This window comes from Candida jiufengensis (genome assembly GCF_024610255.1).
Source record: "Candida jiufengensis strain CBS 10846 chromosome Unknown scaffold1, whole genome shotgun sequence".
NCBI classification, from domain to species: Eukaryota; Fungi; Ascomycota; class Pichiomycetes; order Serinales; family Debaryomycetaceae; genus Lodderomyces; species Lodderomyces jiufengensis.
The window spans coordinates 2,892,099-2,914,499 of record NW_026261562.1 but is presented as its reverse complement, the minus strand read 5'-3'; the positions used below and the strand labels follow the sequence as shown (position 1 = coordinate 2,914,499).

At 26.9% G+C, this 22,401-nt stretch overlaps 8 protein-coding genes across 8 annotated transcripts; 2 read left to right on the top strand and 6 right to left on the bottom strand. All coding sequences in view use genetic code 12, as the record gives it.

The window, feature by feature from the left end:
• Positions 1-818: 818 nt before the first annotated feature.
• KSP1 (putative serine/threonine protein kinase) lies at positions 819-3,161 on the top strand (the record flags this gene model as incomplete). Its single annotated transcript, XM_051765795.1, has 1 exon — positions 819-3,161. One exon carries the CDS (start codon positions 819-821, stop codon positions 3,159-3,161), a length of 2,343 nt encoding a protein of 780 aa, XP_051619072.1.
• A 2,949-nt stretch (positions 3,162-6,110) lies between these two features.
• On the top strand, positions 6,111-8,216 carry CPH1 (homeodomain family transcription factor; the record flags this gene model as incomplete). Its single annotated transcript, XM_051765794.1, has 1 exon — positions 6,111-8,216. The coding sequence occupies one exon, from the start codon at positions 6,111-6,113 to the stop codon at positions 8,214-8,216; it is 2,106 nt and encodes a 701-aa protein (XP_051619071.1).
• A 396-nt stretch (positions 8,217-8,612) lies between these two features.
• On the bottom strand, positions 8,613-12,812 carry KGF54_005029 (uncharacterized protein; the record flags this gene model as incomplete). The annotated part of the gene is made up of 1 exon (XM_051765792.1): positions 8,613-12,812. The coding sequence occupies one exon, from the start codon at positions 12,810-12,812 to the stop codon at positions 8,613-8,615; it is 4,200 nt and encodes a 1,399-aa protein (XP_051619070.1).
• A 412-nt stretch (positions 12,813-13,224) lies between these two features.
• On the bottom strand, positions 13,225-14,403 carry GPI8 (GPI-anchor transamidase; the record flags this gene model as incomplete). Its single annotated transcript, XM_051765791.1, has 1 exon — positions 13,225-14,403. The coding sequence occupies one exon, from the start codon at positions 14,401-14,403 to the stop codon at positions 13,225-13,227; it is 1,179 nt and encodes a 392-aa protein (XP_051619069.1).
• Positions 14,404-14,565: 162 nt separating this feature from the next.
• Positions 14,566-16,608, bottom strand: KGF54_005027 (DEAD/DEAH box helicase; the record flags this gene model as incomplete). Its single annotated transcript, XM_051765790.1, has 1 exon — positions 14,566-16,608. The coding sequence occupies one exon, from the start codon at positions 16,606-16,608 to the stop codon at positions 14,566-14,568; it is 2,043 nt and encodes a 680-aa protein (XP_051619068.1).
• Positions 16,609-16,738: 130 nt separating this feature from the next.
• KGF54_005026 (DNA-directed DNA polymerase alpha subunit) lies at positions 16,739-18,682 on the bottom strand (the record flags this gene model as incomplete). Its single annotated transcript, XM_051765789.1, has 1 exon — positions 16,739-18,682. One exon carries the CDS (start codon positions 18,680-18,682, stop codon positions 16,739-16,741), a length of 1,944 nt encoding a protein of 647 aa, XP_051619067.1.
• Positions 18,683-19,100: 418 nt separating this feature from the next.
• Positions 19,101-20,093, bottom strand: LHP1 (Lhp1p; the record flags this gene model as incomplete). Its single annotated transcript, XM_051765788.1, has 1 exon — positions 19,101-20,093. One exon carries the CDS (start codon positions 20,091-20,093, stop codon positions 19,101-19,103), a length of 993 nt encoding a protein of 330 aa, XP_051619066.1.
• A 966-nt stretch (positions 20,094-21,059) lies between these two features.
• Positions 21,060-21,944, bottom strand: FGR41 (Fgr41p; the record flags this gene model as incomplete). Its single annotated transcript, XM_051765787.1, has 1 exon — positions 21,060-21,944. The coding sequence occupies one exon, from the start codon at positions 21,942-21,944 to the stop codon at positions 21,060-21,062; it is 885 nt and encodes a 294-aa protein (XP_051619065.1).
• Positions 21,945-22,401: the final 457 nt, after the last annotated feature.

Genomic DNA, 22,401 nt, shown 5'->3' with positions numbered 1-22,401 from the left:
AATAAATAAATAATAAAAAAAGGAGAGAAAGAAAGAAGGATCCTAAACTATGTGGAAATTGATAAGATAAAATGAACATTCATTTGAATCATATTAATTAGTGGCTCATCTCATTTTTTAATACTACATAATTATATAATGATTATAAACTTTCATCGATTAAGTGTTATCAAAACTTTATACAATTCTAAATTAACAATATTATGGTGACCCTAATATTATGATAATAATTATTGTAATTATAATAAATCTTGTTAAATAATTGATCTAGTAAATAAATTGGTAGTACGTTTCTTTATATAGAAGAATCATTCATTCTAAAACCCCAGCTTTTATTTTTTTGGTTTCTTTTAAAATTTCTTGTTGAAATAAAACAGAGAGAGAAAGAAAGACTCATTTTATTATCACGTATTACTAGTACTACGTATATAATAATTTAAGATAGACCAAATTTATTTTATCAACAGTTTTTTTTATAATATTTTGATCTTTTTTAAAATACACACAATTAAATTCAATTCACAATTATACAATTATAAACTTAATACAATATATATATTATACAACTTATGTCTTACTGAATTAATTAAATATAATAAATAAATAAATAAATACAACAGAATAATCAATCTAAAAATAACAGTCCAAAGATCAACTATATCAACAACTCAACAACTCAACAACTTACAAAAAAAAAACAATCATTTGCATTTCAATTGAAAGATTTTATATAAATCTAAGCGTCAAGATTAAATCATCAATTCAAAACACACAAGGTAAGAATAATTTATCAAATAGATTGATAATTGCTTTCAGTAATGGAACAATTTGAACAATATGATAAAGGGAAATTTTTGAGAGATCGTTATATAAAAGTTAGTGATATAAGTGAAGGTTCTTATGGTTTAGTATCTGTTGCAAAAGATACTAAAAGAAAAGATTTATTAGTTGCAGTTAAATTTATTTACCCTGTTGATTATAAGAAAAGAAAAGATTCAACATCAACATCAATAACAAATAAAAGAAGACCTTCATCAAGTCCTGCAAGATTAAAATCTCCTCAAATTGGTTCACCAAATAAACATCAACAAAATTCAATTTTTACAAGTTTATTAAATGAAGCTCAAAAAGAAATTAAAATTCATGAGATTTTAGGTTCACATCCTCATATATCACAATTATATGATCATTTTGATTCATGTTTAATATTGGAGTTTTGTTCAAGAGGTGATTTATATGAAGCAATACATAATGGGAATGGACCAGTAACAACTCAAGATTTAAAAGATGTATTTCAACAAATTTTAAATGCTGTTGAATTTTGTCATTCAAAGGGAGTTTATCATAGAGATTTAAAACCTGAAAATATTTTAATTGCTGAAGATTGGAGTATAAAATTATGTGATTGGGGTTTAGCTACAACTAATAAATTTATATCAAATAAAGATGAATTTGATATTGGAAGTGAAAGATATATGGCTCCTGAATTATTTGATAATGAAATTGAATCTTATGATGCTTCTAAAATTGATATTTGGTCAATTGGGATTATATTATTAACATTAGTATTTCACAAGAATCCATTTCAAGTTGCAAATTATTCAGATAAAAGATTTTTACAATTTGCAAGTAATAGAGAAGCATTATTTGATATTTTTTCGACAATGAGTGGAGACTTGTTTTCAGTTTTAAGATTTTGTTTAACAATTGATCCAGATAATAGAGACTTAAAAAATGTATCTGAAGAATTGGATGCATTAAGATTTTTTACAATTGATGAAGAATATGATGCAAGTGATTATGAAGAAGAAGATGAAGAAGAAGATAATTATATATCATATGATGAAGTTGAAGAAAAAAATCGATTATCAAATGTTACAGTTCCAAGTTCTCAATCAAGTAGTGTTAAATCCACTAATGGGAAAATTGATGATATTGGTTCAAGCTCAAATTCTGATAAATCAAATTCACCACCAGATTCTCAATATGAAATTCCTCATAATCATAGAGCTGATGCACTTTTATCAACAAATACAAAAGCAAAACCTATTCCAATTAATACTCATGATTTTAAATTTATTAGAAATACTAGAAAACCATTAAATGTTGCATCTTTTAATCAAGTTGCAATTATGAATAGAAATGGATATACAAATAGTCATAATAATAATAATAACAACAATAGTTGTTATAACAATAAATTACAAAATTTCAATAGAGAAGATTATTTTACTCCAAAGTCTGTTTTCAATCATTATATGGATAAATATGGAGAAAAGAAACGTAACCCTCAACTTAATGGTAATATAAATGGTAATGGAACTTATGATACTTCAAATAATAATAACAACTACAAAAAACCACCATTGAGAAGAAAACGAACATGGAAAGCTAATCAAAATAGATACAAACAAAATGGAGCTGGTCAACATCATCATCACAAAAGTGTTAATGGTAGATCATCTCATCATGAAAAATTCAACAATAGTTATAATCAAAATGGTGGTACTACAATTTTAAATGGTAATGTCAAAAAGAATGGAAATTTATCATCTACTTATCATCCTTTACCTCATCCTTCATCTTTTAATGGTTCAGCAAGTTCAGGAAAATATATTCCACCAAATTTACGTTCTCCAGTACAACAACCTCACCAAAGATCACCATTACTCGAAGAGATGGATAATTTATCATTAGGTAACGGAGATGAAGAAGTTTTCCATTTAGAAGATGATTTTGAGACTAGTGAATCAAACAAAAATAGTAATTCTATTGGAGATAGTACTACTAATGATATTTTCTCAATGTACAATAATAATGGCGGTAATAGATTAGATAATGGAAATGGTCCAAAGGGTTCAATTAAAGCATTAAAAGCTTCTCCAACTCAAGGAATTTCCAATTCTAAATATATTCCCCCTTTTAGAAGAGCTTCAATTTCAAGAACCAATAATATAACTGGAAGTTTAAATAATAATCATTTACAACCACAACAACCTCAACAACAACACCAACAACAAATACAATTCAAAAATACATTTATGAATAATGATAATAATAATGGTAATGCTACAACTATTAATAATAATAATGAAAAAATAATTACTAATAGTTTTGATGACTTATATACTGGTGAAAAGATAGACTGGAGTGATTATTAGTTCTATCTTTATCACAATGCAAATCCTTTTTTTTTTTTTTGTTTTATTTTTCTTTATGTTTTGATTAATATTTTGTATATGTATATACTTGTTTAGAATAATTGTCATAATTGAAATTTGGAATCATGAGTCTTTTGATACGTAGAATTTTTAATTGTGAGAGACATTCTAAATCATGTAACTTTGACATAGAATGATGTCACACGGAACTTTAAAGAATTTTGTAACATGTCGTAAGTTTCAGAGTTTAATAAAGTAACTAATATGAGATAAATATTGAATTTAGTGTGATGATTCAACTATGTTTCAAAAGACTAAAATTGTTTCAAAATANCCCCCCCCCCCCCCCCTGTATCAAAAACTAATATAATAAATTATTATATTTATGTACTTAAAGATCTAGATCTTACTTCGTAACTTTACTTAACTATTCATTTAAATGTATTTAAAGACGATAAATTAAAATCAATAAATTATTTAGAATTTTTAATAAAATGTGCATAATATCCGTATACAGACCAAATTAGAAATAATATTATTACTTTAACCCCAATCTAAGGGTTTTCTCAAAAAATATTTTTAAAGTTACATTGATCTGACATATACGATAGATTTATAGAGATAATCCTTTAGTTTTGGAGATTATTATTTTAAGAAGTGATATTTTTTGATGGCCCTTAAATTTTGTTATTTAGTTTGACACAAAATTTTAAGTTAACATTTAAAACACGGCTTAATATAGAAGAAGCATTTAATATTGAGTAATTACTGAATATTTCTGAATAAATTCTTAACTCTTCAACCAATAACGTTAAAGTAGGTTCATACCACATAGATGTCTTTTGAATAGAGATTGATCAAAAGTTGATACGAGGGAATAATTTTGACGATATTTTATAATTTGCCTTAAATTGAATTATAATATTTTTTCCAAGAATTATAGCAAAAGCTTCAATTATTATTTAAAGTTATATAAACAAATAATAAGTAAAAAAGATTAAACGCATTTGAGAAATATTATAATTTTGAGCATCTTATATTAATTTATTTTTAGATCCTTTTTGATACAAATTAGGTATATTAATAAGGTACGGCTATTTAAAGTTTAGTTCTTTTAGACTCTCATTCATTATTTAGTCAACTAAGATGAAATAGTTGTAAAGATCCATTAATTAAAGCCTTTTCTATATATGAAACAAAAGTGTGTCAAATATATTTGATACTATTTTTTATTTATTAAAGAATGTGTCTAGACTCGATTAAAATTCAATTTAATTTTGATTTTGTGCTGCAATTTCATAATTTGCCGCTTGAAACTTAAAACATTTTATTTAAATTGAAAATATTTTGATCTAAAGATATTGAATATTTCAATTGGTTTTCGCATTCTCAATTTGCAAGTGAATATATCCTGACCATATATTTATTTAATTTTGACTATACTGTTAGACAGCACTTAATAAGTTGAACTTCATCGAATTTATGATCATGAAATTTTTATAAAATTTAATCATTTATACATTTATATAGTAATAATAATATTTTTATAAATTATACGTTTTCAATTTCAAATAAATAATAAAAGTTTAAAATTTCATGTCGATCAAAATCAAGAACTTTTTGAAAGAATAATTTTGAATTTTAATATAATTTACAGATACGTCAAAAATTAAAAATTATTATATAACTGTATGATCAAATTTGATTATATTATTTATCAATTTTGATGATATATCAATAGATGTGGTATAGAGTTTAAACAAATACTAATGGTTTGTATATATTTGTAAAATAAGTATTAGACTAATTAGCAACAAATATATAGTACTGTATATAAAATTCATATGTCGTAAAGATAGAGACATTTTTTATATAGTTTAATTAAACTTATATAAGTTAACAAATATTATTATATTAAAATATAAAATTTGTATCAAATATGTTTCACTTTTAATTAAAGTTGAAACAAATTGACAATTGAATCATTTTAATATAAATTGATCTTGAATCCTCGTTGAATTTACAATTTTGAAACTTTATTTGTGTATTTATTTTTTTACTATTTTTATTCAAATCAATCTCGAAAAATTTTGTTTTATTGATTTAGTATATTCCACTTAATACTTAATATTATCCATTTACACAATTCAATTAAATTGATTCATATATATTCAAAATCATCAATTATATTTCCAACAATCCCAAATTCATTCATTATAATCAATCAATACCTTCAAATCTAAGAATTTACTTATTTATTACTATACATTATAATTTATTTACTTGTTAGTGTAAATTAGACTAAAAAAATAATTAATTAAGTATAAAAATTTAAAAATAAAAATTAAAAAAAAAAAAGTTTCATATTTTTAAGACTGAAACAAAATTTCCTTAAATTCAATTTTTTTTAATTTTTTAATTTTTTTTAGACTTTCAAATTCTTTTTTTTAAATTTTTAAATTTAAGATCAAAATTAATTATATAAATTCTTACAACCAAGTTATACAACCAATAATTTATATTCAACAATATATTTTACAATCAATCATTATAATCTAAATCAATCATTATTATTCATAATATATACTAATTATTAATTAATTAATTTATCAAATAAATAATTTCTCAATTTATATTATCTATAATTAATAATTTTTTTTATCAACGGAATAGTCAACAACATCAAATATTTTAATCAACAACTAATATAACCAATAGAATTTATCATTTTTATATACATATATTTTTCAATTATAAATCATTTAATAATAATATCACAAACGAAGTTGTCAAGTCAATATAAGTTTTTGAAACAATTAAATAGGAGATTTACAACACGTTAAATTATAAGATTCATTTTGAGAAGATATATATTATTAGCATAACAAAAAACAAATTGACTAATTTTTAAAACAATTTTGAAACATTTTAATCATTTTACTATAAATTATGTCTACACTAACAACATCACCATTAAATAACAATATAATACCACAACAACCTCCTGGATCTATTGCAACACCAGTATCATCATTACATTCACCAAATCCAAGTAATATTATTCTATCACATAATAAACAACAACAATTATTACAACAACAACCATCTCAACCATTAGCAGAAAGAACTAAAAAAGAAGTTGATGATTCATTAAGATTAATTGAGGATTTAAAATTTTTTTTAGCAACAGCTCCAGCAAATTGGCAAGAAAATCAAGTTATAAGAAGATATTATTTAAATCATGATGAAGGATTTGTTAGTTGTGTATTTTGGAATAATTTATATTTTGTTACTGGTACTGATATTGTTAGATGTATTGTTTATAAATTTGAACATTTTGGTAGAAAAATTTTAGATAGAAAAAAATTTGAAGAAGGTATATTTTCAGATTTAAGAAATTTAAAATGTAATATTGATGCAATTTTAGAACCTCCAAGATCAGAATTTTTAGAATTTTTATTTAAAAATTCTTGTTTAAGAACTCAAAAGAAACAAAAAGTATTTTTTTGGTTTAATGTTCCTCATGATAAATTAATGGCTGATGCTTTAGAAAGAGATTTGAAAAAGGAAAAAGCTGGTCAAAAACCAACAACTATTGCTCATAGAGAACCTGCTTTAAGTTTTAATTTTGATGAAAGTTCGAATTTATATAATCAATTAGTTAAACATATGGATACTACTAAGAATTTATTGGAAATGGATGAAAGTGATGAAGAAAATAATATTCAAAATTTTGTTAGAGTTAAAGAAGAAGTTCCACCTCCAATTACTGGTTTTGGGAATCAACTTAGTCAACTTAAGGCCACTAAAAATACTAATGATGGTGAAAATAATTTGAATACTCAATCAACAAAATTAGATGGTAAAAAAATTAGTAAAAGTTTACTTGATGATGAAGAATTATCAGATGATGAAGAAGATACAACAAATGATAGTACCACCAATAATATTAATGAAACTAATAATAATAATAATACCAATAGTTCAGATTATGAAGATGATTTCCCATTAGATTATTTTGAACCACAACATAATTCAGACGATTATATTACATTAGATTCAAATAATTATCAAGATGGTGAATATCCACATGTTATTGGTCCAAATTATGATCAATTATTTGAAAATCAAATATTTTCTCAACCTATTACAAGTCAAGTTGCTTCAAATACAGAATATTTAATTGAACAAACTCAACCTTTAAAAACTCCTTTACCTCCAATTTCATCAATACCTCCACCAAAATCTTCAGCAACAACTAAATTTTTTCAAAGTAATGCAGAATATTATAATCAATTACAACAACAACATACAAATCAACCTTTACCTCCATTATCTGCAAAATTACAAACTTCTTTTAATAAAAGTAATAATCAAAATTCTTTACCACCTCCACCAATTCATTTACCTTCACAAAATCAAATGTATCCTGAAAATTCTCAACAACAAAATTATTATCAACAACCTCCACCTCCACATCCAAATTATTCACCAAATGATAATGTTCAATACTACAAGCAACAACCACAGCAACAGCAACATGCACCACCACAACCTCAACCACCTTATTATGATGCAAATAGTCAGCCACCATATTATCCAAATCAGCAATATCCCCAACAACAAGCACAACCAAAACAACAACAACAACCAATTAATCAAAATGGCGATAAACCAACAAGACAGAATTCAACAACAAACCCTCCAATGTTAGCATCATTTCAACAATCGCCACCACCACCATCAAATCAACCATTACCAAATAAATCAGCACTACCAAAACCAAATAGACCAAAAATGCCATTAGCTGCTCAACATCCAGCAATGACAAAACAACAAGCAGTTAGTACAAAGATGCAACTTAAGAAGAAACAAATGGCTGCTGCTGCTGCTGCTGCTCAACAAAAATCAAGAGGTAGAGGTAGACCACCAAATGTTGTTAAAAAATCAAATAACGATAAAGATCAAGATCATAAAGATAAAGATAAAAAACATAGAGTTTCAATTCAAGATGTTATTGGTTCAAAAGCAACTAAAGTTGTTGATAAGAAATAATTGCATTATTATTGGAATTGAAATTTATTGGATCTGGTATTCAAGTTATACAAAAAGGGTTTTGATTGTTGTTGGCTTTTTTTCATTTTACATTTTATTTTGTCATGTTGTTCATTTATATTCAAACATTCAATTGATTTTTATTTAGTTCTATTTCATTTTTAAAAAAACAGAATTTTCTTTTAGCATTAATTTAATTTTATAGTTTATAGGTTTTAATTTTTATACAAATATATTGTTTTAGATTACAATTCATTTCAATGTTCATTTCTCCTTTATATGTGAATTTATAATTAGAGTTTGTTGTAGTTCAAATTTGTACCTTACATCATTATCATCATTAAAAATTATATACTATAAGTATACTCTATTTAGTTCTAATTTAGCACCACCATATTATTTTTGACTATAAAATTCAATAAGCCTTTGTTGAGAAATTGAATATTTTTTCTTTAACTGATTCAAGACTTCAACAGTTTTAAAATCAAAATTTGAAGAAATTTTAAACAATTTACTATAACATATGATTGAGTTTTTTCGCAAATTTATATCATTCAGGTTGAAAAAATTTCCTAATAATAAATCTAATTTTTTCAAGTTTATTTCTTCTTGATTTAAAAATTCCAAGTTGTTTATGAAATTTGATAAGTAAATTAATGATAAATTTATTATAATCTGGGAATTTTTTGGAAATTCGTTATTTGTTGATTCTGTTGATAATTTTTCAAAACTTTCAATTATTATTTCATACATTTTTTGATTTAAATTGTTGTTTGAATTAATTTGTTGTAAAATTTCAATCCATGCATAATATAATTGATTTTCGATTTTGATTAATGAATTTAATTTATTTAATACTTCCCATACTTGATGAAGATCAATTAATTCATCATATTTTAATATTAATTTCAAAAGATATAAAAAGTCAAGTATTCTCTGCAGTTGTTGTTGATAAATTTCCTCAGAATTTCCATTGTTGCCATTATTAGTGTTATTTGCAAATTTATAATTTTTGGAAAATGAAATCAAAGAATTGGATAATTTGTGCTTACCATTTTTTAAGAAAAATTCTCTAAATTCATAATTTGTAGTAGTCAAGCTTTCTAATGTTGATGATAAATTTGATATTACTCCATTGATTTCTTCCTCTTCTTCAGAGTTGTTTACAATAAAATTGGCCAATTTGACACAACTAAACTCAAATTGTTCAACTGATGAAATATTACCAATGTTAAAATTATTGAATTTAAATGAGTTTACATTGTACGTGATATTTTCCCAATTCCAATCTTGATGGTTATTGTTCATATATAATTTACCATTGGAGTTATTATAACCATTCTCACTAGTCTTTTTACAATCATTGTCTTCATAAATACTAATTTTACGAATTTTATTTGAAATTGGATTTAATGGATCTACTTTCTCAATCATTGTTTGTAATGACTCAATGGTAGGTGATCTGGTTGGACTAGATTTACGATTATGATGAACCAGGAAAGGTGGCGGTGCAATATTTATTTGAGAAAATTCATCAACTAATGATTCTGATTTTTTGGAATTAATTGAATTCAAAGTTTCACTTGATTGATGACTTATTCCACCTTGATCTTCTTTTTCCGTGGAATATCTATGTTTGACCAATTTGAAAGGTTTACCGTGAAATGAAGTTTCAATAAATGGGTCATCAATATCGTTCAGTTCGTGTATTGCTTGTGGTTCATCTTTCATATCCTCATCTTCAGCTTCCTCATGATCTAACAAGTCATTTGAATTTCTGTGAGGTACCACCATAGTAAAACCACCATTCGAAGACTCTTTAGGTTCAAAAATTTCAATTTTACCAGGATTAATTTCAGTCATTTCAAATACAGAATTATCTAAAGGTTTTTCAATCACCGTCATGATATTGTTATCGATTCCAACAATTAATTCCACTTCATCTTTTAAATTAAATTCAATATCATCTAGCAACAGCAAAAATTTATTACAATCGTTTGAATATAATTGACAAAACAATTGCTTCAAAAGATAAAAAGTCTTCAGATGTTGTTTTGAAACCATAATTAATGAAACCAAGGTGTGGAAAATTTCGCCAAATTGAACATCTGTGATTGGGGAATTTATGAAAACAATCAGAAGAGCTTGTAAACACAGCTGAGCAATTTTGAATTGGTAATTCGATATTTGCAATTTAAAGTTGTTATTTCCAGGAATATTTGGATATTCGATTGTATAATTTAGTAATTTCAAGTGTGTATCAATAAAATCCAGTAACTCATAGCATGAACATATTAAGTCAACAACATTTTGATCAAGATCATTAAATAAAATACAACAGGTTCTATTAAAATCTTCAATGGAGAATAATTTAGAGCTTTTTCTGAATAACTCATTATTTGTAGAAGGAAATAATTGTTTCAATAAAAATGGATCTTTTTCACTAATGTATCTTAATTTACTCTTTAATGTGTATGAATTTGTGAAATCATCTTTATTGTAGATTGCTGAAATTAGCATTATTACACCTTCGTAAATTTTATCTGCATCCTTTGATGCAAAGTACTCAATCATTATTTCATGTCTGTTCTTTAACGGTTCTTTTGATTCTAATTTTGGTGAATTTTTTACTATTTCTTCATTTTCCAATGGTGACGTCTTTAGAACTTCTGTTCTACTTCTTTCTCTCTCAGCTGAATTAGTTGGTTTTGGTTGTGGATTCCAACTTGATGCTCTTGGTGATGGTCTATTAGTTATATGTGGTGGTTTATTGTCGAGTTTTGGATTTCTCTTAGGTAATGATAATACAGATGGATTATGTGAGGATTCTCTTGATTCCATTCGAGACGAAGAGCGTTCTTGTTTTGTTTCTCTAGCTCTCTCAGACATTAACATTGACATTGGCTCTCTCAATGAAGGTCTTGAGGATCTTGAAGTTAACACTCTTGTGGTTGGTGTAGTGGTTGTAAAACTAAATTCACGTTGAGATCTTTCTAGTGCTTTAACAGTACTTGAGTCTAGTCTTTTAACAAGTTTCTCGGATTCCTCTGGGAGTATTTGCGAATAACACCAATAATAATCTTTTGCCATTTGTCTGACATTGGGGTTTGCATCTTTTAATAATTTAATTAATAGTTTATTTGATATATCTATTACATGTGGTAAATGATGACCAAAAAATGAATTATCTAATGAGTACCTTAAAAGTAAAATTTGTAACCACAATGTGGAAAATAGTCTTGGTTGATGATTTCTTTCAGCCATTGAACTCGAAATTTTATTTAATAGTCTTTGATTATAAGGTAGATTTGCATAGAATGCAGCAACTGCCATATTTGCATTAGATGATGTTATGTTTTTAGTTGATAAACATTGTTTCATTAATGTTGGAAAAATCAATTCAGCACATGCATCAAATTCTACTTCGAAAATTATTGCACACTCTTTAATTAATTGACAACTATGGGTACATAATGTAGTTCTCAATGAACTTGCACCTTTACAAAGTGGAACTGCAAAGTTTTTTAGACAAGATATCAAATCCGATATAAACTTAATTGAAGCTGATCCTCTAATAATACCTCTTACCTCGACAATATCTTTTTCTCTCAATTTCCAATTAGATTCTGTTTCTTTTCCTTCGAAATGATTGATGTATGAATCAAAAATATTGTATAATTCTGTTGCATTTAGAATTTCCTTCAGACCAATCAGGGATTCAAGCTCATACTTATTTTTTAGTAATAATTCAGATAATTTTGCTTCAAATGGTTGGACTTCTTGACTTTTGTTTTCACGTATTTTGGGAAATTCCTCAACAGCAGAAGGTTTGGTAAAAGATCCATTGCTTTTGCCAAAATTGCTGGAAATCAGTTGGTTGATCGTTGATGTTGATGCTGCTGAATTTGATTTGCTTCTTGGTAGTGTGATTGATACTCCATTATGTGGTATATTAAATAAATCAAACTGATCTTGAATATGATTTGCAGCATCGGTATCATTTGAATTTTGAACGAAAATATCCATTAAACTGTTTACGGTATCAATTAATTCTTTGTCATTTGAAATATTTGATAATGATCGGATAATATCAGGAATAAAGTAAGCAATATTAAATTTTTTACTTATGTCTTTAACAATTTGAATTATCCACCGTATTGATTCAATGATAAGTTGTTTGTTATTTGTATTGAATGATATTTCATTCAAAGCCTTTTCAACTTCATTAGGAGAGCTTAACCAATAGTCTTCAAGCGCCTTTTTGGCAACTGATGTATTACTACTTCCAAGTTTATTTATTAAAATTGGGAGAATCAAAAAACTCTGATCTTTTAATATTTTACCTGATTTATCTTGGACACTAATTCTTTTGATTAAATATGATAATGAGTTAAAGCTAACACTAGTGATTCTTGAATCATTTAATTCTAATCCTTTCATTATTATTTGTAAATAAATTGGTACTTTCAATAAGTCTATTGAGTCTTTTTTTATATGAGTTTTAAGTGATTGGATATGTTCAAATTTTGCATTATTGGATATAGTATCTGAATTGAAAGTATCTAGTAGATCTTTTGCTGAGTCTGAGTTTATCATGATTGGTTGTAAATGCAAAAAGAATGAACTATGAAATTAAAAATGGATTGATTTTATAGATTATTATAAATTAATATTAATATACATGTATGAAATCTATAACTCAATTATGAAGGCAATCAATTAATGTTCAGATCTGAAGTTTGAAGGTTATTTAAACGATGAGTTGTAAAAAATATTTCAATTGATCTAATAGATTTATGATATGTTTTAAAATAATTTGGTTGTAAGAAAAATGTAAACATAAAATTATAATTCTTATTTTTGTGATATTAAAATTAATACGCGATTCTATATATAATATCTACTGACAATTGATATCAAAAGTTATCTATTGCTTTTGAAGAGTTCATAGATTTTTATAATAGTTACTCTTGAATATGTTTTTATTACCAATTATATCTATAAAAGTTTAAGCCTTTGGAGAGAAAAACCATATTGTTGATATAATTATTATTGTAATTATTGTAACTGCTTTGGCTTGAGATTGTGTTATTAATTTTGATAAATTAGATGATACGTCGTCGTTACTATCTGTTTCAAACCCAAATTGAGGCAATCCCCTTATGATTTCTTTTTTAAGTGCGCTTAGTTGAATTTTATTTGAATCTTTAAATGCTTTTACTGTAGAATTTAAGACATCTTTGTCTGAACCCTCATCATCAACCAAAACATTTTGAACATTGCCAAAAAAATCAGTTAATAATACTTTATTAATATCTCTTTTAAACAAATTAGTTCTTATACCTGCATGAGAATGAACATTTTCAAAAGTTAAAACATCAAATAATTTATTCATTGTTTCTTTTGAATTTCTATTAATTTTTTCCAAAAAATCTAAACAATAATAAGTAAATCTATCAATAACTGCAACTCCAATATCCATATCTGAGTGATGGCTATAAGAACTTTCATCTAATCTTGATGATCCAACACATAAAATATTTGGTGAATATATTCTTTCATACATCGTGTTAGCTTGACATGTATCAATCATAAAAAATATTTCATTATATCTTTTCTTTTCATACATTTGTTCAAATGCATCTGCTATATCATATGCTCCAATTTCTTCCGCATCCTGAAATTTTAAAAATTCATTCCCTCCATGTCCTGTCAAATAAATTAAAATATTTGAATTTTCATCAGTTAATAATCTTTTTGATCTTGGTTGTTCTGGTCCCCATCTATCTGTTAATAATCTTATAAAATTTTCAACTGTTACTTCATAACCTCTATAATCAACTTCTATACTATCTCCATATAAATCTAATGCTTGATCCATATTATTAAAAACTGTACCTGTAAATGCATTTCTTGAATTACATGCTATGTCATCCGATAACATCAATATAATTTGTGAATCTGGTATACCCAATCTTTTTACTGTTCTATAAAAACTTAAAACATTAGCCATATGACGATAATTGAACCAAAATCTTGAAGTTGATACTAATACTGCCCAATTATTTGTATGATTTGATTTTTGAATTGTATCAAAAGCATTTTGCTGGTCTGATAAAACTACCTCTGACGCTATTAAAGTAGCAAAAAATACAGATGTAAATATCGGTAGTAGTGTTAGTCTCATATATGCTAATTTTAGTGTATTTTGATTGTTCTTTAGTAGGTTATATTCGAATTTGTATCTTTACTTGAAAAACAAACTAAATTTTGTGATTACAAATTTGACTGCGAAAAATCGTGCCAATATAATTTACAAGACTATTAAAATCTCTACAAAAAAACTAATTTAGGACAGATTGTATACTTTATACGCGTTATTTAATACTTGAGCACACTTAATCAATTCATATTCATTTTCCCCTTGATACTTTAAAGCAAAAATTAATTTACCAGTTAAAGCTTGCCTTTCATTTTGCAAAACATTTGAAACATATTCTGAAAACTCTAATTTGGAAATTCTCACGTTTTTCCTTCTCATAAACGAGTCAATCTTTTTATCAATTAACATCATTATCCAAGCAACTTGCTTTTTACTGGCTTTTCTTGCAAATGTATTTGACCTTTCAGCGTATTCCATATGAGCTTTATAGTTTTCATTTAAAGACTGGAAAATATTAAGTAAATTCTCACTAGTATGTATGATGTTTTTAATTTTAGTCAGATGAGTATGATGCAGTACCTCAAATAAATATTTACCATCTCTGACGACTTTGTTTAATATAAAGTAATCATCATTTTTACCTTGCATCCCCCAAGTGGAATTACTTTTAATGACAGTCCACGGATATTTACCTTTTAGTAAAACTCTATTAGTAATCTCATTATCTTGAAACCATATAGCAGGTGGAGAAAATACACGGTCTTGCTCTTTTAATGTAACGATTTCTTTTCTATGATAATCCAATATTCGAGCTATAGCCTTTTCTCTATTATTGTCAGTCCAAGTCGGGTTCTCTATTAGTTCTTCTTCTTCTTTCTCCTCCTCTGGTTCTTCTTCTTTATAAGTTTTAGCACTTGCCAAATCTTCTCCTTCCAAAGTCGGCACCACATCAATACCTTGTTTTGTGATGTCAACCATATCAACAATATGACAATGAGTTTTGCCTTTATGTAATCTCAAACCTCTACCGATCATTTGTACCATTAATGATCTTGACAATGTAGGTCTTGCTAAAATTAATGAATCTATATTTGGCATATCTGTACCTTCAGTAAAAACTTGAACATTACATAGCACTGGTATTTTACCTAGTTTAAAATCCTCAATTATTGCAGCTCTTTCTGTCTTCGATGTTTGACCAGTAACATATTGTGCATTAATTCCATGTCTTTGAAGTTGAGAACAAACATCATAACAATGATCAATACTAACACAGAAGATTAATGTACTATTACAATTAGTATCCTTTTGTAGTCTCAAATACGACAAGATAAGTTTTTCGTTGAAATCGATTTCTTTCATTGTATTGTATAAACTCGTAGAATCATAATCAACTTTCAGTCGTGAAACTTTATTCAAGTTCATATCAACTTGAACTTCACTAATTCTAGCATCAGCTAATTCTTTACTTGATATCATATTACTTAAAGATCTTTCAAATACTATTTTTTCAAAAACATGTCCTAAAGCTTGTCCATCTAATCTAATAAAAGTTGCTGTAAATCCAATCACACTAATTGTAGGATTATCATCTAAAGCTTTGAAGTACTTCAAAATTTTCCTGTAAGAAATTGCTGGTGCGTGATGACATTCATCAATAATAATACTTTTAAACTCCATTGGATTATATCTTTCCAATCTTTTCCTACTTTTCAAACTTGGTACTGATGCAACCACTACATCACAATCTGGTCCAGCTTTTAATCTCCTCATTTCAATATCAACTTTCAATTGAGGATTCATAGTTCTAATCTTATTAGCTGCTTGATCTATTAATTCTTCCGTATGTGCTAGTACTAAGACCTTATTTCCTCGTTTTGAATCTAAGGGCTTTAGATGATTAATTAAATGTGAAAATACAACTGTTTTACCTCCACCTGTTGCTATTACCACAGCAGGTCTTTTTATGCCACTATCTAAACTTTCAAGGACGGCATTAACTGCTTCTTCTTGGTAATCTCGTAATTTGTACTGGTGATTATTGACATTATTAAACGCGGCTTGAAATTCAGGTATGAGTTTATTTGTAGTGGAAATCTGATCGTTTGCAGATGATGGTAATGAGATTACTTGGCTAAGTGGTTTTAATGAATGGAAATGCCGTATAATTCTAGTGCATGATCTACCATATATAGTATTAAGTGCTCTTCTGAGTAGTTGATGGTTCATATATTTATCATTTGTCTTGAGAGTTTAAAAGGAAAGGATAAAATGTGCGTGTTTTGAATTTGCAAATATTTGCAACTTATATCTTACAATTTCTTACAAAGGAATTTACCTCTAATAAATATTGATCTTTTTAACTAGTATACACATCTACTCTTGAACGTTTATAAATATTATGATGATATAAATCATTTTCATTTGCAACTTTTTCAACATTGTTTTCATCAATTTCATTAACTTTTGGTGGTAATAAACTTAAAACAACGTAACTACCATCTTCAACTTCACTCGATTTACTTGGTCTTATAAATTGTCCAGGATTTATGACAACAACTCCTTTTACAATTTTAGCAAATACTTTCAATTCTGATGGTAAAATTAAAACATCTGGAATTGAAGAACCTAATTCAGATAACCCCATATATGGAATTTCTAAGCATGATCCACCTATATTTAAACCATTCAAAAATTCTCCTGATGCACCATTTGAAAGATCAGCGACATTCTCTGATTGTGTTGTGATTGTTGCAATAGAACCAGGAATTACTGGATAATATCTTCTCTGATCAAAAATATGGTTGATGATTCTGTCAAATCTATTGCTAGATAATGTATCATCTTGTTTTAAGACTTCTTTTAAATCTTTGAAAATGTCAAGATTTGATGAACCTATTAACATCTCATTTATGGCAAAACTTGAAGGGTTTGGAAAAACTTTAATATTTTTAGGTAATTGAAATTTTTTTCTGTCAAATGAATCTTGAGGATATGAGCAATGATCAGAACAACTATCTTTTAATGATGGTAATAGTATGACTTGTATTTTAGAATCTATTTTTTTCAACAATGGTGTTATTATAATTTTGAATACATCATCGAGATTTCTAGGTTGTTGATCTTTTGGCAAACTTGTAAACTCACCTTGTTCTACTTCTTTATTAGTAAGATCAATGAAAGGGCCATTTAATATCACAACATTTGGATGTATGTCATTATTGATTTTCTCTATTAAATTCTCCAATTTAGTATACGCTAATTTATTCAGGTTGGAATATGGACCTGAAGCAACAACAACTTTTAATCCTTCACCATTTTGTAGGGTTTCAAATTCTTCTAATTCTTCCTTACTTGAAACGGGAGTACCTAATTGTGGCATTGGCATAACTTGTTCAACATAAAACTCTTTTCCCGTAGGATTTCTTCCTTTTAAAATTACTATTTGACCTGTGAAAAATGAATAACCTTTGAGTTTGGATAAATCTAATGGAATTCTTTGACCAACCCCTGAGAGTCTAGACGTTTCCAAGTATAATGATTTATTGTTTAAAATTTCTTGATTATAATTTGGAGAATCCGGAACAATTCTACCACAACATATAATATCGAATTGTGAACTTAAACATGGATTACCAAATTGTAAATCTTCAGTTTTATTTTGTTCTTGATATAATTCAGCCATGGTATCTATCTGATCATCTAAAACATCTGCACTTTCTAACAATTTCATTTGCATCGTACGAAATTTATACTTTGAAGGATCAAAATTTGCAGCTAATTTCACTGGATTTATATCCTTAGTGGTTAGCTCGAAACTTTCAATTTGAGGATTTAAAGTCTCTAATAATGTATGTGATTGTTTTGTCGCTTTTATTGGTGAGGTTGTGAATGTATTATTTGCAGTATCATAGTCACCTGGTGCAGGTGATGAAGTTTCAATAGTTTTTCTTTTTTTAATTTGAGGTGTTGAAGGAGTATTTTCATTATTCATACTTCGTTTTGACAATGGTTTTCTTCCTGAATTTGTATCTTTGTTGACTTTGTTTGAGCTTGGAGTAAATTTATTGTTTGTAAGTTTATTTTGTAAATAATCATGAAATTTTATCAAATTTGTCATTTGTAATTCTAAATCTTCACCTTCTGCAAAATTAAATGATTCCCATTCTATGTATAAATCTTCTAAATCATTATGAAATATTTGAGTTAATGAAAAAAGTTTATCATATTCATCTTCTGATAATTTAGTATTGGGTCCAAAGTTCTTGCTAACTGAGGTCATGAAAGATTCTTCCACAGCCATGCCTAATATAATTTTGTCTGGGTTAATTGGCGTTAATTAGCCTTGAATGATCTTGAGGTAATGTTTTTAATAGTAAGATTTGTTAAAACAAAATACAAAACAAAAATTAAACAAATAACACAAAATAAGACGCGTTTTTTATGTATTATAGTATAATAAAAAAAATAGTGTAAAACTTAAGCAGCATTTGAGAAACAAGCAAGAGAATCAATTGTACCATGAATCCTATTAGGTCTAATGTTAGTACTGTAACAATTTTTCCAGCTCTAGACTTTGTGGTTGAGGTCGAAGTAGTAAACTTGACCAGAATATTGAAGAGACAAACAAATAAAATACCAATATACTTTGCTAGTTACATTATATATTTAACACTAGTATACATTTACATTTAACATAAATAGACATTTGACAAGTAAAGTTATTCTTTGAGTTCAGCTGCTGCTGGTTCCTCTTGTTTTTTGTCAGTTGTGTCTGAAATTTGAGTAGTAAGTTCCTCCTTCTTACCTGTTTCTTGTTGTTGTTGTGGTTGGTCTTCTTTGTTTGCTGATTTTTCTTCCCCATTAACTACTTTACCTTCTTCATTAACTTTATCAAGTTTGTTTTCTTCTTTTGGTTGATCCTCACTTGTTTTATTTCTATTATTATTTCCTTTCTTCTGATTGTGATTGTTTTTGTTGAATTTTTTACCTTTTTGATTGTTTCCCTTGAATTTTTTGTTTTTATTGTTTTCGTTAAAACTGTTTCTTCTTTTGGTGACTTCATTTTGACCAAATCTTTTACTGCTTTCTCTCATTTCTTGGAAAGTTAATAATGACATTTTTTTTAAAAGTTGTTTTTTATCTAAATCTTTTGCTTCGTCTTTTGTTAAAATACCTTTTTCGTAACTTAATTCAACATCATCTTTAACTAAAAATTCAGCATCTTGTTCATTTTTAAATTCAACATCAACAACTCCAAAGAAATTTTTATTGACTCTTCCTTTAATTCTACGAATTGAGCAAATTTCTTTATCATTTGGTAAAAATGGTATAATTTTTTCATTGAACCAATTTTCTACATCTTCTTGTGATAAATCATGAGAAAATCCTTCGATATGGACTGTGTTTTTCTTTTTGGTATTTTTGACTTCATCTAAGTCTTTCAATGGATCTTTTCTCTTAATCATGTCATTATTATCACTTAAAATTAATTTATCACTTGATTTTAATGCGTCAATAACTTTTTCTTCTGGTCTGTATTGTTTCATTCTTCCGAATGTTAAAATAGTTTTTAATTCAACCCATCCATCATTTGACTCATAAATTTTCCATAAAAATTTATCTTGTTGTAAATTAGAATCTGAAAAATAAAATTCAACTTGTTTTCTAACTTTATCATCAAAGTCTTCTCCTTGATATACAAAGTCACTCATTACTGATCAATTTTAAATTGTATAAGATTGAATTGTTGATCAACCTAAGATTACTGATTTTCCCTTCCCAAGAAATTTATTTTGAAGAGAAAAAAAATTACAATATATTTCGATAGCACAAAACAAGGGAAGAGCTATCTACAATGCAATATCCAAAATTAATAAAGAAATTTAGAATTAAAATTTAATGCAATATCACTTTCGTTTCACTTGCTCAACTATGTATGTAATTTGCTTCAGCTAGGTGTTAATTTCATAGTTGAGAGGACCAATATAAAATGTTGTCAACGTTGCAAAACCTTTTTAGTATGAGATTTTTACCATGTATGGAATTTTTGTTTTTGTGCACAATTTCTAGATCACTACAAAATTTCTAAATACAAAAAGTCCGTAAAACTCAAATTTCTAACTTGATTTTGAGAAGGATAAATGATACATCGATCTCGTCGCTTTCTTAAACTGTCGAGAATGATTAAAGATTTTGAGTGAAATTTTCCCAGCTGCACCAAACGTCATTGTCGTGTTCTATTTGGCTCATTATATATAAAAGAAGTAGTATTTCAATCATTAATAATTTATGACCGTATCTGATCATCTTTAGCATGAATTATCTCTATTAATGTAGATTGTTAATTGGATTCACCCTATGAATTAATTTATAGATCAAATGAAACTAGATTTTTTACTTGCATAATACTCAATTTAGTCGAGAATCCAGCAAAAAAAAATATTTGGTTGCAAAAGTACTAAATAGTACAAAAATTATCACTACATCAAAGTTTTTCTCTAAACAAATTTCAATTAATATAAACTACACAAATAAACGAAGATTAAAAAAAAAGACTAAAATTACCGAATAACTTCTTTAATGAAGCAGAAACTAACATACATAACCGAAAAAAATTAACTAAAACCGAAACTTTCGTAAAAAATCCACATTAATAAATTCTAGAAAACCGAAAAAACTCAATTAAGAGTAACAGTAGCATAAATTGTTGAAGTCAGCGTTACAGTAGTTTCAGCATCATCACTTGCATAATAATAATCATAATTTATATAACAAACTCCTGATGATGTTAAAGTTGTGACATTTTCAATTATCCAAGAATCAGTTGATGTTGGTACTGAATTAGCTGCTGTAATTGTTGGACCATCTGATTGATCATTTGAAACTGTAATTGCTGGTTCTAATGAAGTTGATGTAGTTTCTGCAACTGCAATATTTGATGTACTTGGTTCAACCAATGTGGTAGCAGAAGATGAGGTTGTTGAGCTAGTTGTTGAGGTTGTTGAGCCAGTTGATGATGTTGATGTAGTTGTTGGAGCTGGTACTTCATTAGTTGTTGATGGACTTGCAGCAGGTGATTTTGAAGTTACTTGAGCAGCAATTGAAGTTGATGAACTTGTAGATGAACTTGTAGTAGTAGCAGCTGCAGCATTTGTAGTCTCTATTTGTTGTTCTGTAGTCTCAGTTGTGGTAATTGGTTGAGCAACCTCAGTTGATGATGATGGGTGAACTTCATTTTCAGTAATAGGTTGAACATCAGCAGCAGATATTGGGGTAGTAGCAACACTTGTATAAGTATGAGCAATTCCCCAAATAGTTGAAGTTACTGTTGCAGTATAATGAGTTACAGTTTTTGTACTTGCGCTAACAATATAATTTGTATAAGTTGAAGTTGGAGCATTTACAATATGAGTATTTGTTTGAGTTTTTTGTATAGTTGTTTTAAGTTTTACAACAACGACTTCATCACCTGAATCATCTCTTTTTTGGTCAATTGGAGCAGATAATGTTTGTGAAATTAATGAAAGTGAAGTCAAGGTTGATAATAAATTTATGAATTTCATTGATAGGTATTATGTTATGAGAATGTGATAAATTGTAGAAAATAAGATAAAGTAATGAATGACTGTAGTTAGAATAATAAAACTAATGATTGACTAAAGTTGGAATTAACGAGTGTATAATGTTTTAAAATCAAATCTTGATTTGGGTATAAAGTACTAACAAATGAACTTTTTGATGGGTATTAAGTGAATGAATAAATGTAATTGAGTTTGGAAAAAAAGAAAAAGTTATAAAATATTTAGAAGTTTGGAAACTTTGACTTTATATATGGAATGTATAAAACGACTGTTTTCTATTGTTCAAATCATCTATGCAGCATTACGAGCAACTAAAATTTCGTCCACGCATGAAATGCTGGTTCAACTGACCTGTTTGATACAAATGTCAAACTTTCTTTTGCAACCTGAAAAAAATTATTTTTTTTCTTTGCAACAGAATGTTACACAAAATGCAAAT